Source organism: Amphibalanus amphitrite, unplaced genomic scaffold (assembly GCF_019059575.1).
Source record: "Amphibalanus amphitrite isolate SeventyFive unplaced genomic scaffold, NRLGWU_Aamphi_draft 000028F_arrow, whole genome shotgun sequence".
In the NCBI taxonomy this organism is placed as follows: Eukaryota; Metazoa; Arthropoda; class Thecostraca; order Balanomorpha; family Balanidae; genus Amphibalanus; species Amphibalanus amphitrite.
Window position 1 is genome coordinate 595001 of NW_024881524.1, and position 16293 is coordinate 611293.

General features: G+C 54.9%; 1 protein-coding gene across 2 annotated transcripts in view; it reads left to right on the forward strand.

Moving 5' to 3' along the window:
* Nucleotides 1-16293, forward strand: part of LOC122365249 (diacylglycerol lipase-alpha-like) — a 51485-nt gene that overhangs the window by 21872 nt on the left and 13320 nt on the right. For both annotated transcript variants that reach the window (XR_006253708.1, XM_043336284.1), the window contains exons 2-6: nucleotides 6323-6534; nucleotides 12133-12234; nucleotides 14378-14555; nucleotides 15253-15337; nucleotides 15869-16003. Coding sequence is in view for 1 of the 2 variants with exons in the window: in XM_043336284.1 (XP_043192219.1) it covers nucleotides 6323-6534; nucleotides 12133-12234; nucleotides 14378-14555; nucleotides 15253-15337; nucleotides 15869-16003 (712 nt within the window). In the remaining variant the exon portion in view is untranslated. The remainder of the gene's footprint in view (nucleotides 1-6322; nucleotides 6535-12132; nucleotides 12235-14377; nucleotides 14556-15252; nucleotides 15338-15868; nucleotides 16004-16293) is intronic.

Sequence of the window (16293 nt, forward strand, 5' to 3'; positions counted from 1 at the left end):
AAACTACACATCGCAGCGACAAACGGCGAACGGCGTTTGATAGGTCGTTTAAAGATCTATAACTTTTACATAAAACATTTTCAGGTCAGGTCAATATTGAGGTCACCAGAGGTCATCAACGATAAAATGTTTTGGAATTAGTTACTTATATAACTTTTAAACTACGAAACATAGAGACATAAAACCAATACATTTTTTGTTGCTCTCGCCGAGGCGATGCGAAATAAGTATGTGATGACCTTCACAGGTCAATTTGAAATTTGACCTGAGGTCAAGGTCAGGTCATTCATCAATAAGGTTGTTGGGTATGGTCATGCTGCATAACAAACGACGCGCCTTGACCAGGCGAGCAGTTTGGTACCACTTACAAGTCTTTAGCACCATCATGTCGTGATTTATTGACAGAAAAACGATTTATGACGTCACATGACCTCAGATGACCTTTGCCGGTGCCCCTGTCAATTAGCGGCACCAGGATCATCACCGATGAGATAATCATCCACAATACTGAAAGAATTGGGTGGTTTTGACTCGTTTACACGAAGCAGGAGGCGTTTCAATATTTTCCCATAGGCTTGCAATGTAAAGGTCACGAGTCTGGCCTGACCTCAGGTCACAGATATGAAAATTCTGAGATGTACAAATTGCACATACTGGTACCCTAACTAAAGCCTGAAGAGAAGAAATTGATCGGTCAAAAACTCTAGCTCTGGCGTGATTGCAAACTTTTCTGAGGTAGGGTCACCAAACCGCCTCTGGTGACCTGACCTGAGGTCAGATAAACTCAAAATTTTCAGAAATGCTGCGTAAAAGCCTTTTAGGAAAAGTCAGAAAATTTGAGCTTCCTAGCTCAAAGCGTTTGGGAGAAATAATCAAAAAACCTCAGGGGGGCTCCTGAGGCCCCCCCCCCCGCCAGGAATAGGGTTAATTCAGACACCGCGATGCCACATCTGTGTCGAAGGCCTCCCCTTCGCCCCTGACCCCTCGGTGGCATTGACGTCCAGTGGCCTCTCTCCCTGTTAGCACTACCACCGCCGCTAGCACAGCTGCCTCCGACAGCTGACATAGTGGTGAATGGAGACCGTGCCGACTCTGGCCACTGAAAACAACCTACCACTACCACTTTTCAGCCAGGCGCCAGTCGAACCTGTGGTCTGACAAACCCAATCCACAGACCAGGCCCAGTCGAGTCCGTGGTCCGTCCCGCCATTCAAGGTTACCCAGGACCGTGGTCTGTCTCCCAACGTTATCCTTAGGTGGGCTAAGGTCTTCTCGTTCCCTTCTACTCGAATCTGACAGACGGACCGCTCTTCATCTCAAGCTGACCACTTGTATTGCCTAATCGCGCCGTCTTACTGAACTCTTCCCACTAACTAGGACCAGATGGGACCGTGGTCCGTCCCACTGACCCCACCACTGACCAGGACCAGACGGGACTGTGGGTACTCCGTCGCACTGACCCCAGCACTGACCAGGACCAGACGGGACCGTGGTCCGTCCTACTGACCCAACACTGACCAGGACCAGACGGGACTGTGGTCCGTCCCACTGACCCCACCACTGACCAGGACCAGACGCTCGGACCGTGGGTACTCCGTCCCACTGACCCCAGCTGACCAGGACCAGATGCCCGGACGGCCGACTGTGGTCTGTTGGCTGACCGTATCTGGCCGCCATTCTCATCCACCAATGCCAGCGCTGCGACCGCGTAATATGGTAATCATGTTGCACGAGTCGCCGGCGAATAACTGAATTGTTTCCAAGCGTGCTGATATGTGTTTTTACTTTTGATATTTGTGTCAGAGTGTGGGCGTAATTCGTAGGTACGCACCACGTCTACTTATTAACATGTTAGTGGAAGTGACACATTGCTGGGGCCCTTCTTGTCTTATCCTTTTGTCCTTGGTATTGTCGGCAATGAGCTTTTTATTCATATAGATGGCCTGTAGGAGGACGTTAAAAGAGATCGATAAATGTGTTTTCTTTCGCTATTTTCCGAACTTAAAACGAAGGCTCGATGCAGCCTACTTGGCGTGTGAGTTTTTGCTGTGCAATTTGCACGCCCCAATGGAGATGCTCGTTCGGGTCGGTTTCCCCGACCTTCACCGAGTCGCGACGTCGCATACCTCGGTCGGGTTTTCACGCTTCACCGGTGCTCTGGGTGCTCTGGGGACGGCTAATGGATCTGGTCAGGGTCGGATCGGAAGTCAGCCCTGGACTGCCTGTGGTTAGGTCCCACAGTTTTCCTCTGTATTCTGCCCCCTCCATTCTCCCCTGCTCCATATTCCTATTCCCTGCCCCCTGCCTCCCAGCAAGCCTCTTTCCTAGCATGTGAAGTGTAACCAGAAACAAAAAACTATAAAGACATTCTTTTGTAGCTCAGTGGGTATGGTGTTCACCTGAAGGGATGAAATGATCAGGTGTAGATAATCCATGTGATTAAATGAACGGACTCTTGTTTATGTAGAGCGGATCTTGTTTATATAGAGCGGTCCCAGAATAGGCTGTTTCCTATAAAAGCGGGTTCCCTGGTTTGCAGGAAAACATATCTCCCGTTGCAGAGGAGGCAGGTCAGGCGGTGTCCTCCAGCCTCCAGCCTCCTGCTCCGACAGGCTGTGCTCTCCCTCCTCCGCCGACCGGTGACCCCTGACCTCTGCAGAGCCAACGGCCGGTGACCCCTGGCCTCTGCAGAGTCGACGGCCGGCGCCGGTCGGTCGTTACAGAGCGCTTCTGGGGACGGAGCAGAGCGCAGCAGAGCGCAGCAGCCGAAGAGAGGGGCGGCGCCACCTGGGCGGTACTCCTTTGGACAATGGATAGTTCGTCAAATAGATATGGCCGGCTGCTGCCACCTGTATTTACCTACATAACTCGGTATGCCCCACTCCCATGGGTCGGTTAGTCCGCCCGGTATCTGCATACATTCCCGATGCCCCATCCCGCCGGTCACCCGATTCCCCTGTAGCTACTCCCCAGTACACCCCCACTGCCGTGGGCTGTCACTTGCCAGCCAGTGCAACCCAGTTGCCCCAGCGCGGCTCAACAGCAAACTGATCCCAGCGAGTGGATTTGTCCGCTGTTGGCAAGGGTCATTGTGTGTATGGAGATGTAATAGCATTAGGCTGAGTAGCATCGATGTTCCGGGCCGGCGCCCGGCGACTGTTGCTGACGACTGACGAGCCAGCCGGCTGCTCGGAGCTGGCTGAGGAGCCTGACCGGCGGCCGGCTGTGACCTGCACCGGGTGCACGTGGCGTGACGGGGACACTTGGAGCTCCAGGCCAGTGTTTGCCGGTCCGATTATATGGCTAGCGGCACTGATGGGTGCCTGAGCCTCCAAACGATGCAACATGCTCAGAAGTCCTAAGTCAGCTCTTTGTTTAATTGCATTTTTCAGTCGATAACTTTTTCTGCTGTCATCCAGTCGTATCCGGCGTGCAGGTGGCTGCCCCCACAAAATGGCCGGCAGGCTGGTGCCAGCATATACAATCTCGCTGGAGAGGTTTGGTTAAGTCTCTTTTCATGAAGAGAGCATAGCAATCCTGCTGTGCCAGCACGGTCCTTGCGGAGTTCTGCGGCTGACGGTGGGCCATTCTCCTCTGATGAATGTGAGATGGTCGTTTGTTGTTGCGGCCGGCTATACGATAACAAACGTTCGAGTGCGGCCCAGGTGTCTGACATCCCTCGCGAGTTCGAGCGGTATGCACCTGGCCTCAATTGTAAACCTGAGGCACGTGTCCCCCCATATGTGATCAGAGGGACTCGGTCGGAGCTATGACTGTCCGGGTGACCAACATCAGCACGGTCACCTACCGAGGGCAGATAACGGAACACTTACCACCACCACCCGGCTGAGAAGTGTCTGAGTAGCGCAGTTAGAGAGGAAGTATGCTGAACTGATGTGCGTCACCTGTCCAACCCAGTTCACCACAAGGACCCGCGTCTTGTGTGACCTGGTCACTGTGGGCCAGGGGTCATTGTAAGAGAGTCAGATATCGCCTACGTTCGCTACATCACGTGTGTCTCGAGCCGACACGGCTCGCCGTCTTGCCTGCCGGCGCCGGACGCCGTCCATCGGCCGTTTCTGTCACTGGTGGACCGCCCTCGGCCCCAGGCTGTGATTTAGGGAGAGCCCGGCCGGCCAGCGCAACGGCCGGCCGTGACATTTCGTCAGATTGTCCGTCTTGCAGCCGGTCGGCGGCCACCATCGCTGTAGCGTTAGATAAATCGGCCCCTGATCTATGGTCGCGGCGATTGGATACGGTCTAGAATTCAGTTTGATGGAAGGAACTGCATGCCTTATCGCAGCTGGCAGATTGAATGATATATTTCAGCTTGATTTCATACACCCATTTATTTAACAAGTGCCGCTTGCTATTTTTGTAATGCTATACACCACAGCTTTTGCACGCTAGCTGCATTTAAAGCAGATAACCCAGTGCATTCCTCTGGATGACAAGCTATATTATCTGCATATTGGGGAACCAGTGAGCCTGAGAAGCGCTTTCGGTCAGCACTGCGGTCAGTCCAGGTTCTGGTATGAGCGCCATTCGTAGTTAGCTCACGTCCTAGGAGCGGTAAACTCAGCACCGGCCGGCGCGGCGCGGCGATCATCCGCTGGTGGTGGACCGTGCAGTGTGCCTCCCCCCCCCCTTCCCTTCGGTCCGAGCAGACCCGAGCTGCGCTGTACCGGGTGGTCATCTCCCTCCCCCCCCCCCCTCCCCCGGCCGCACCGGCACCTGTGGGTGACTGGTGGTGCGTCACCGGCCGCCGACACTGCTGAGTCGGTTCCGACGACCGCCGCCCCTCGGCCGCGCCCGCCCCCGACACTGAGCTGTCGGTGGCAGGTCCGCCCCGCCCCCTCCCTATAGCGTCTCCCTCCCCCAATCACGGCGCTGAGATGGTCTGCGGAACAAAATGTTGGAGGCGACAGAGACTGCCGGTGGTGGAAGCTGTAGTAGCTACCGTCTGTTCAACCATTGCAGCGCGTGCTTTGACTTAGAAAGCTCATATCGGTTGCCGTTTGGCCTCGAAGTGATGGATATTATCCAATTTCCAATTTTCAGTGCAGAGTTAGAGAGCTCAGAGCCTGCATGGTCCGCCGTCTACGAGAACTACCTTCCACCACTCACCACTCACCGCCGTTCGCCGCACGCCGCTCCCCCCCCCCCCCCCCTCAGCAGCCTCGCTGCAGCGGTCGCAGTTTATGACCCGCCGCCGGCCGAGTCGACCCATACTGCACACGCAGCGGCGTCTGGTAACGGCAGTCGAGGGCTGCGGAATGGACCGGGCGGCACCGTCCGGCGCTCCAACAGCGCTGCTCCGGCTGCGTGGAGCGCACGGGAGGCCCGCGGCAAGCTCAGTCCGACGGGTCGATAGGCGGAATTTAGCTTTAGTCTCGGCTCTGCTATCTTTTGGTCTATTGAAGTGGGTTGGTTAGCGCTGCAGAGCTATAGGAAATGCGATTGCATACCTAACATAACGTCATATAGTTGGGACGAAGTCTCATCAACTTACTCGCTATTTTTTCTACATAAGACCGAAGCGGTTGGATGGTGATTGAACCGTTTTCATCGTGCGCTAGTGCTACATGTGTTCGTGCATCCACCGAGATTGTCTCTATTGATGCGACATTGCATGAAACGCGGCCGACTGAACGAACATCCGATATCACCCACCGTGCTGCAGCACATCACATTTAGCCAGGCGTCCCATAATAACATATAGCACACCCCCTCTCGCACATAAGCTTTTGGGGCACATCTCCTGAAAGCTTGGCTGGACCGGAAGATGTGCCACTAGATCCATCACGGCGACAGGCGAACTGACCTGACCCGCTGAACTCGGCGGGACCTGTCGAGCTGTCGGCGCCGCCCCTCCGCCGACTGAAAATGGCCGGCGTCTGTCTGACTCGGCCGGCACCCTCGGTCCCCGCGGCCTGCCGACCCAGCACCGGGCGCTCACTCGACACGGCAGTCCATTGTGGAATTGGTTCGATCGCTGCAGCCGGCGAGGTGCGCGACTGGAGACGGCAGACGGTGGTGAGCTAGGGTGGATTCTGTGCTTTAGAGACGGCGGCGGGTTAGGGCGGAGTCATCTCTGCAGATTGTGGGTAATGGCAGGTTGGGGTGGATATGATTAGGAAAAAGTGAAATTTTTTACGTGATTTACTGTCCCCATCCTCCCTCCAACCATTCATCAAGTTGACCTGCCCTGCCCTGACCTCTGCGCAGGCTGACGGTGCTCTAACTGACCTGCCCTCCTGTCCCCTCACTGCGGGGCGCGGGCTGACGGTGCTGTGACTGACCAGACTTCTCCTCTCGACAGGCTGACGGTGCTCTCTGTGGCGCTGGCCGTGTCCGACCTGAGCTCGGAGGTGCCCTGTCAGAGCCAACTGTGGGAGTACATCCTCGGCTACCTCATCATCCTCAGCGGATGTCTCTTGCTGGAGGCGTGCATCGTCGGCGTCAGCATGCGCGGCTCCATCCTGGAGACGGCGCCGCGAGAGGCCACCCAGTACCTCATCTACATCAGACTCGGTGAGTGACTTTACCGCCCCTGGCTTTTAGATACCGACTCAGGGGCGCCCCTGGCTCACTGACCCGACCTGACCGACCCGACCGAGCAACACCGACGCGGGGCGCCCCTGACTCCTCAGACACCGACACGGGGCGCCGCGCGAGGCCATCCAGTGACCAGTGCCTCATCTACATCCGACTCAGTGAGTGACTGCCCGCTAGCCGCCTTATGGCTCTTCAGAAATGACCCGGGGCACCCCTGGCAGTCCTGGCTCCTCAGTCCTCAAGCACAGACCCGGGGAGGATATAGAGTAGGGAAGTATAATGATGCTGCACTGTCACCTGTGCGGTCGGGCTCGCCCTCTCAGTGCCGGGTAGGACCCACAGCTGTGTCGGACGGGCTAGGGTGAGCTGGGCGGGCAGGGTTAGAGTCGCCCTCTCAATGCTCGGCAGGACGCAGCTGGGTCGAACGGACGGGGTTAGAGCTGCCCTCAGAGCTAGGCAAAACACACATCTGGCTTGAGTGGGCCGGTCGGACAGGGTTTAGAATTGCCCGTAGTGCTGGACAGGACACACAGCTGGGTCGGACGGTTGAACACTGAACAGCCGGACGGAAAGAACCGGGGAGCTGTGTGCAGGACAGAACAGGACACAGCTGGACCGGACTGAACTGGTGACACGTGCAGGACAGGGACGGCAGGCATACCGGTCGGTCCCCACAGCTGCGCTATTGTCAACGACAAGTGCCTCAGTGATCGATGCGTGGCAATATGTCAAATGCAGCAACTGCCTGGCAAATGATCGCTATAGTGACACAAATCAGCATGCATCATTTAGTCGTGTGTGCTCCGAGCTACGGTATATTCCGGAGCTAGATCCTTGCGACGAGTGATGCTGGCCTGTACTTGACAGTTGACAGACAGGATTCGTTCCCTGAGGCTGACTTGTCTCAATAGCAAACAGGGCAGGAGCTCCCCATAACCATCCCTTTCCCACCGTCTATCTCATAAACTATACAGACAAGCAAGACCCATTCTCGGAGTATCAGACAGGAAGTGCCCCCTCACCGCTCCCGCTTCACAGACTGCAGACAGGCCCCGCTCCCAAAGTCCCAGTGTCAGGAAGGAGGCCCCGCCGGCCTGGGAGAGGCGCCGCTCAGTCGCTCGTCGAGGTGCTCTCGCCGGCCGCACCGGCCCGGTTCCCAGCACCTGCACGCGGCCCCGGGTCAATGTCGGGCCGGGCCGGGCCGTCTGACGGCAGTGTAGTGGTGCCGAGGTCAGTACGGCGCGGCTGGGATCGGCCCGGCCCGGCCCGGTTCTGTCAGACGACTTTATTACGGGACTGCGCGGCCGTTGGGGACAGGGCACAGTGATGGAGGGCGCTGCCACGGCTGGGGGTCGGCGCTACGCACTGATCATTGCGGACCCCGGCAGACGGCGGTCGCGGTGGGAGGGGTGCTAATTCATTTAGTGGCTACGGCCTCGACCTCAGGTGAACCGTCCGAGCAGTGGTTCGGCACAGATAACTAAACCTCCCAGCGACATTCAGCCGGGCGTCCGGAGAGATAGAGTCGAACCAGCTCGGTCCAGACTGTATGCACCGAGCCACATTTGCATACCGTTGTGCAACACCTTCATGAAGTGTTCTATTCCATTGCAGCGCTCGTGTGTCGAGCCCGAGCAGTGCCGATAATTTGGAACGGAAAGTGGTCGTGCATGTAACATTGTGGACGTTAATGGGCGCTACAAGTGATCAGGATGGCGATCTCAAGGTCGGGAAAAATGATAACCGTCTTAGCGGACGGAACGTTTTTGGTGAAATTCAATTTTACACTTTCTTTTCCTTGTCACATTTCCTAACTTTCGCATTCGCACTTCACTTCTTTAATTCATTAATTTCTTTCTTTCTTTCTTTCTTGACAATTTCGGACGTTCTAGGCCCCAATCGAGGCGTGTCGGAGCACTCGGGCGCTGCTGTGGCAGGGAGGGAGGGGCGTGGATGACATCCGCTTGTCTGTTCCACCACAAAAAGGCGACGGACGGCCAGCCGCTGGCAGACGCGAAGGCGGCCGGCGAATCAGCGCTTATCACAGCCGATTGAACCGCGAGAGGCGTTCTGGACGCCGGAGACTGGCTGTCAGAAGCGCGTACTACGCTTCCTGAGGCTGCATTCCGCGGATATATCTATGTGACGCGCAACTGTAAATATCACAGGCCTACAGTGAATCCGTTCTTTTTGGGGGGGAGGTGTGTGATTGTGTGATTTTGTGCACTGCGAATATCACCGCCCGCCCAGCCTGGCCGGTCGCAGCGCATGCGCCGCTGGGCGGCGCATGCGCTGTGACCCGTCTGCGGGCGCCGGGCGGCGCGCGGCGGCCCGCGCGGGAGGAGAGGGGTCAGTGTGTGCTGGTGACCGGTCGTGAGAATACAGGTCAACGAGAGCACCGCCTTTATCTAACATCTACTTAGGTTATTTATATATCCGGATGTGCCCTGACCCGATGGCATTTTTTCTCCATGTTATCCTTGTTTTTGCGCATCTACACTGAACGTTATTTCCGTCTAGCTGGGGGCACATCACGACTGAGAGCGCCTATCTTCCGCTGATGGAGGTGTGTCGTGGCCTTGTCGGCTCATGGCCCGATAAAGAGGCATTCAGCGCCGGGGCGGTCAGCTGACCTTGAAGTACCACCTCCTCCGCGGTCGGCGGTGCTGTACGGCCGTGTCGTGGTGCCGGGTGGGCGTGAACGTGAGTCCCGGGGCGTTGCCGGCCGCTGGGGCGTTCACCTGGGACCCGTACTCGGAGCTGAGGAAGGAGGATGTTCGTGTGGACGAGTGCCCGCCGTACGGCGCTGGGTGTCGGCGCCGCTGCATCTTTATCGCTTGCGACGCATGCATCAGCTCATGCCCTTACGATGCATAGCTGGTCAGGTCACTCCATCCGCCGGCATGACTTCAGAGGAGACCCGCGAAACGCCGTCTGATGGCAGAAGAAATGAGGCCTTGTGTCCGCCGGCAAGCGGCCTCAATACTGAGCACTAATCTCAGGAAACACATGAGGAGCTTAGCAGCCTGGACAACCTATCATTTATTTACGATTCTCTGATATCGACCTTACCTTGTGTTCGCGGTCTCACGCATCAACAAGCGTTGGCGCGCTCTTCCTTGAGCTTTAGGTATTTCTAGGCCCACGTTCGCTTGCACTTCACTTCATCCAATAAACTTTACGATCTACAAGGCAACTTCCAGAGCCCGAGCCTATGTAGAACTGCATTTAATTTCCGGTCAGCTTGTAACGTGCCCTTGTATCGTGGTCCATTTCAGACAGCTGCAAATAGATGCACATTTGTTCTTCACGAGAGGATGTTCATTTAGTCTCCAGCGGTTCCGGTGCCACTCTGTTCCCTGTCGTGTTACGGCTACGGGTGAGAAATGAGAGGGGCTGAGCGCTGACCGCCTCCTTCGTCACGTCCCAGACGGTACGGCTTCGTCACGTTACTGTCATTCTGCCGTGTCACACTTATATCACGGTCATGGCCGCCAGACCGCCGGCGCTCACAGCCGTGACGTTAGGCTTAATCCGTGCCGGATGGACGGACCGTGATGTGACGCGTGACTGATCGTGATGTGATCTGTGACAACCTGTGATGTGATCTCTGACACCTCGTGACATGACTCGTGACGAGACAGGGTGGTATGTTGTTACCCGAAGCAGAGGCTGTTAGACCGTATAGACGGAATTCGAATCAAACTGATGTTGCAACAAATGTTGTGATACCTCGGCGCTGAGCCCGTCCTCTGACCGACCCGATCCGACTCCGAGTCGTCTGGCTTGCCGTTCCCGCTGCTCAAATGGGCGCACATGGGACCGCGCCGGGGTGCTCTGCTGGCGTCGTTCAATCCAAGGACGGGCTGCTGCAGCGTCTGTCGTTACCTCCCGCAGAGGATTTAGAGAGGCAGCTGGGTAGCACCGGCCGGAACGGGTCCCAGCCCCTCCGTCTGAATGGGTTCTCTAGCTCTGGTGTTTGAACGTGAATTTGCCTGAATTCTGGTACCCTGGTCACGTCGAACTGTTAGTGAAGCCATCTGTTATGTTGATCTGCTAGATCTGCCATGCTGCTGCGATGAGGGTGCAGTTGTCTGTTGTCGGATGATTCGCGATTTTTGGCCACCAAGTGCCGATCATTCATATATTTAGTGTACACTCATGCAACATTTCTTACGAAAGGATTTTTTAGTACCGTCAACCAGGGCCTCCTCTAAGGAATTTTCACTGGGGGGCCAGAGGCTCAGAAGTCAAACCTATAGGGTACCCCCAAATCCAGTTTTCTCATCGGATTTAGGCCACTTATTTTTCGTCACAGCCCTGATACCATGATTTTCGTGTTTAATTTGAAAAAAAAATATTCAAGAAATGGTAGGCCACGTCACCCTACTGGTGGATCCAGGCGGCAGGGTCACATTTTAGGTACCTAACGATCCCGGCAACGTTCGAAATCGACGAAAATTTCTGGCTTTTCGACTTTCGAGAATAAACAAAATCCCTATATTATAGAAAAATTGTATTAAACGGCACGCAGTGCGTCAGGAATCTAACCAACCGCTAAAAGTGTGAGGGTCAATCTTTCCCACTAACACTGGAATTCATTAACCAACAGCTACCTGCCTGAAAACAGCTCACTATCCTAAAAAGCTACCTGCCTGAAAATGACTTAAGAAACAGGCCACAGGTCAATAGTAATGAAGGCTAGGGACCGGGTCATTTCAGGAAATGTGCAGCCAATTGGTAATCACAAGAACACTAAAAGTTTTGCCACGCTGGGCCACTTTTTGCGTGAGTTATTTACGAAAACCCTAGGGGTGGGTCTATCTAACGGCTAACCCCTCAATAAGTGTGAGGGCTTATTGCTTCCAGTCCCAAACACCGGGGAATAAAAACTTTTCCCGTGCTCCGCCGCGTTCTCATTTGACCGTAGCAAGATTTCCTCTTCAAGAATGAACCCGTCTCCCGAATAAAATAGTCCTTCTCCGTGTAGAAGCGTGAGCGTTTGACTGATTGAGAGGGCGACCTTCCGGGACGCTTCCTTCTCAAAGGAATTCATCAATGGCCATGCCCCGTTCGGGCTTCAGTCGGTGTTCAATTATAAAACTGCATTGTCTGACCTCATTCCGTGGCTCATCTTAGGCAACAGGCGGATGTGTAATGTTCTTTGTAGATAAAAAACAACGGTAGGTATAAGAAAACTAAAATTAGTAACGTGGTGATCGTGGAGATAGTCTGGAATCTGGATTGTTTGTGTGGTACGCTTTTAGTGAAATTTCCTCATTTTTCTACATTATTGGTTTAACTGTGTGGCCCCCCAGTGACGCGATTTCAGCTCCACTGGGGGGGGGGGGGCAGCGGCATCACTGGGGGGGCCGCGGCCCCCCCCCCCAGTTAACGTGTTAGAGGAGGCCCTGCCGTCAACTATCCGCTCATGTTGTCATGTTTCTATCCGTAACGTCCGTTCTGTGACTATGTGACTTTATCTGAAGTGCTGTGTCTGTGTGCCTGTTTCCAGGTGTGATGGTGGTGGAGATGGCCGTATCTAAATTCCTCTGTCTGTGTGCCTGTTTCCAGGTGTGATGGTGGTCGAGATGGCCTGGCTGGTGGTGGGTGTCATCTGGCTGGTCAAGTACTACCACTCGTGTCAGGCGCCCACCGCCAAGGAGGCTCTCATAGGTGAGACCGCAGGCGCCGTACGAGCTGGGAACGTGAAGCAGGGGTGCACCGTGACCATCGCGTTCATAAGAAATTACCGGATGATTCGATATTAGGCGCCTAATGCTCTATCAACGCGGTCAGTCGCTGTGATCAGGCGGGACAGATAGCTCACGAATTGACCTGACCCCTCGATACCCGCTTATTATCTTGACGTTCTATCCATAAGAATTAGCAAACGTGTCGAGTTAAGGTTATTTGAACGGCACGGCTATTACCTCACCCAATATTCATGCAGATAACGTCACCCAAGGCCATCATCGATGTTAGAAAACAGACAGAATAAAAAAAAAAACGCGGCTGTGTCTAAAATTCCCTCTATCATCGGTCGCTCCTACGTCAATACTAGGAATACAAAACCATTGAATTCCTCCTATCTCACTCACGCTGGCGTATATCCGATAAAACGCCCGGGCTCTGTTTGGTGATCCCGCCGTCCTATTTACTCTGAACACCAGGGGCCGCCTCTGACGTCGCTATAGTTCTCCACACACGGCACGCAGATTTAAAGGTCACCGATATTGCCGCTTGGGAAATATGGGGGCGGCGCCGGGTCATTATGCAGACTGCGTCAGCCCAGACTGTGATCTGCGGTCTCGAGCCATGGGAGGGGAGGTGCCGACCGGGCGTTACATTCACAGTCTGCTCCGGTTACCCAGTTATCTTCATTTGCAGCTGCATACAGAGTGAATTGGGTGAGAGTCGGCGCGTCCATTGCCGGCGCTGTAGGTCGTTTGGCTCGGAGCGGGGCGTCTGGACTGCCGGCGGGCCGCTGTCGGGGCGCTGTCTGGAGTCGGTACAGAGCGGCGCGCCCGCCTTCCCACGGCCCCCGTGGTGGTCGTACCGAACTGAACGAGGGATGGGTCTGCCGAGCGTTCACAGAGCAGGGAACAGAGCACTCGGGGGGTGGTAGTTACTGATTACCGGCTGATGGTTACCAGCGAGCTGTGCGGGTTGGCGCTGCGAACCAGTGTTTTAACCTACCGACCAGATGAAACAACCTTACAGACTGGCTACACGAGTGCCTATACGGATTTCCTGTGCGCATGGTTTTAATTCTTACATATTCGAATAAGGACCGGCCCTGTGGTATGAAGTAATGAACCTCTTGAACGTCAATTCACACGGAATTGCCGCACGATTCGGCTCGGTCGCAGACGGCGACAGTTCCATCCCGTCCCGTGTCGTCCCGTCTCGTCTCGTCTCGTCCCGTCCCCTACCTTCGCCGTCTTGCCGTGCCGTGCTGTGCCGGTGTCTATACTCTGTCCCGGCGGAACTGGCGCTCCCCGACCCACCCCCACACCGTCCGCCGCCGGTCCATCTCCGGCCAATCATACGCCGCTCTCCGCCCGGCTCATCACACGACGCTAACCGTGTTTGGCTCGGCGCTGTGTCGCCCCCCGACCGAAAGGCCACCCGGTCTGATGACAAACTGGCGAAGTAGGCCGGCATTTTGTAAATGTCAATGATGCAATATAAAGACCAGCTGTTTGGGACGCTTCATATGTGTGCCGCTATAGCGGGTCATTCAATGTCGTCCTATTTTGGTGCACTCCGTAATGGTGTTAGACGGTAGGTCAGGGCGAGTCCGCTGAGGAATGGCAAGCAATGATGTTAGCTGGCGGCAAAGTGAGGTGTTTCCATCCTTATTTTTCAACGTTATGATGCCGATAGTGAATTATCGTTGTCTGGAAACTGTGTCTGGGTCTGACTTTTACGTTTGCACGCTGTCTGGGTCTGCTTTCTGTGTTTCTGTGTCATTTGTCGGGATATGAGTCTACTGAATATGTTTGTGGTTATTTTTAACCGTGTTATTGTCCTGACGACATTTTGCGTAGGTCTGTGATCAGACTTTTTGTTCACCCGAAGACCTTATGACCTGTTGCTTGTGCTGTGCACCTGACAACTGTTGGTCGCCAATGTTGCATGCAGCGTTGACGATCAGATAACCTGTTGCCATTGGCACTTCGGCCCCCGCCGATGCCACTGACCCGTTACCCGCGCCCCTGATGATCGCCGATGGGCGCCGCCCGTGACCTGTGACTGTGTCACTGATGACACAACAGGTGACCTATGGCCTGTGACCGATTGACTGTCGCTGCAGGCGCCGTCATCTGCAACTGGATCTCCGTGACGAGCGCCTTCATCATGGTGTGGTGTACGTTCGACCCTGCCGGCCGGTCCTGGGTCAAAATGAAAAACTACCAGCGCACTATGAAGGACGGCCAGAAAAAGTACCAGTACAAACGGTCCGGCAGCCACCACAGAAACTGGCGGCAACGGTGAGCGGCTGAGAGACTGGATTAGTAGCAATAGAACTGAAATACATTGTCAATGCCCAGCATGTAGACTATGCATAGGCACGCGTCGTCCTAAAGCAGGACGTCTTGAGGCTAATGGACGGTACTTTGTGCTTCATTACAGCGAAATGCCATGATGCTCCAGGCTGCTTTGTGCTTAGTGAATTGTATATCCCTTAAGACTGGTATCAATTTTTAACCGCTGACATCTTTCCCTTTCATCCATTCTGAGTGTTTCCGCTCGTCCCCGCCGCCCCTGCCATTCTGACACCGGTCCGTCGTGTATCTACCTGAGCCCAACCTGCCGTCGGCGCCGCTCGGCTAGTCGGCAGTGTTTTGTTTCACAGCACCATAACTGCTGGGCTGTTTGTGTCCTGGCCTTTGAGCCGGCCGCCTACGACGCCCAAACACACATGAACGATGATTACAGAGTGGCGGGCGTCAGCTCGTCCGACCTCATCTCCGGCTTGGCTTTCGCGCTGCAGTCGTTCTTCGCGTCGATCTTTCTGTCCTTATGTACGATTCGTCAACGACTGAATGTGCATACCCGTACTTGTATATGAATGAGTTGGCAGAAATGCATCATGTGTCATGAGAGCAAAGTTAGTTGGTATTAATTCAGATAAGCAGGTGATACGCATGTGGCATTGCCAATTACCCCTTCCCCTCGTGTCCTTAGGAAGGTGCTGCGGGCCTACCGCGACTCGTGGGATAACCGGTGTCGGATGCTCTTCTGCTGTATGGACCGGTCGGACCGAAACCAGGTAAATACAGAATATTTGTCAGTTTACATTGAACATAGAAATTGCTAGGAACCGGACGAGCGAAGGCTCGCATCTAGTCAGTAAGAAAAACTTACGCGCTGTCGCTTATCGACGCATGCATATCGAAGGATTTTTGTGTGTGTGTGTATGTTTGTGTCCGTGTCTGATGGTTGTGTCTTACATACCCGTTGACCCCGGTCGGCTTAATCGCAGCCCTGTCATCAGGGGCCTCACTGGCGCCCGGCCCGGTTCTGGCTGCTGAGATGTAGCGGTAACGCACCCCTCCCTCCCCCATACATCATCATGATCCCCGTGCCGACGGATGGCGGCGCCTGTGCACGCCTCCGCAGCCGCTGTCATCACCGTGGAGTAAATCATTGCCGTATAAAGGCAAAACCCATTATGTTCGGGTGACCTCTGACCTGAGGTAATGGCTTCTGACCCGACATAATGGTTTTTGCCTTTCCACGGCAGATCAGACCCTCTCCTCACCACCTCCGCTTGGCTGTGACCTGTCCTCCCCTCCTGCAGAACTCGTTCGCCGATATCGCTCAGCTTCTGTCCGAGTTCTTCCGCGACCTGGACGTAGTGCCCTCGGACATCATCGCCGGCCTGGTGCTGCTGCGGCGCGTCCAGAAACTCGAGAGGAACAACATCGTCAAATCGGTGAGCCGCTTCTTCAGCATAGTGTAGAGACTAAATGAGTCTCCTCACTAGTGTTCTTAGAGTTGCTTAAGGAGATGGGATAGCTGGAACAGACGCAATAGGCTGATTAGATTACGAGTGCCGGTAATGTATTCAGGGCGCTCTGATGTAGATTGGGAGGCCGTTTCTCAGCCCGACTTTGCGACTTTATTCTTTTAGCGGGGGCCCGCTGGGACAGTCCCCGGCTGAGCCGGTGCGCCCGGCTCCCTATTGACATCCCGGATTTAGCGGCGCTGATTGTCGGCGTCGGA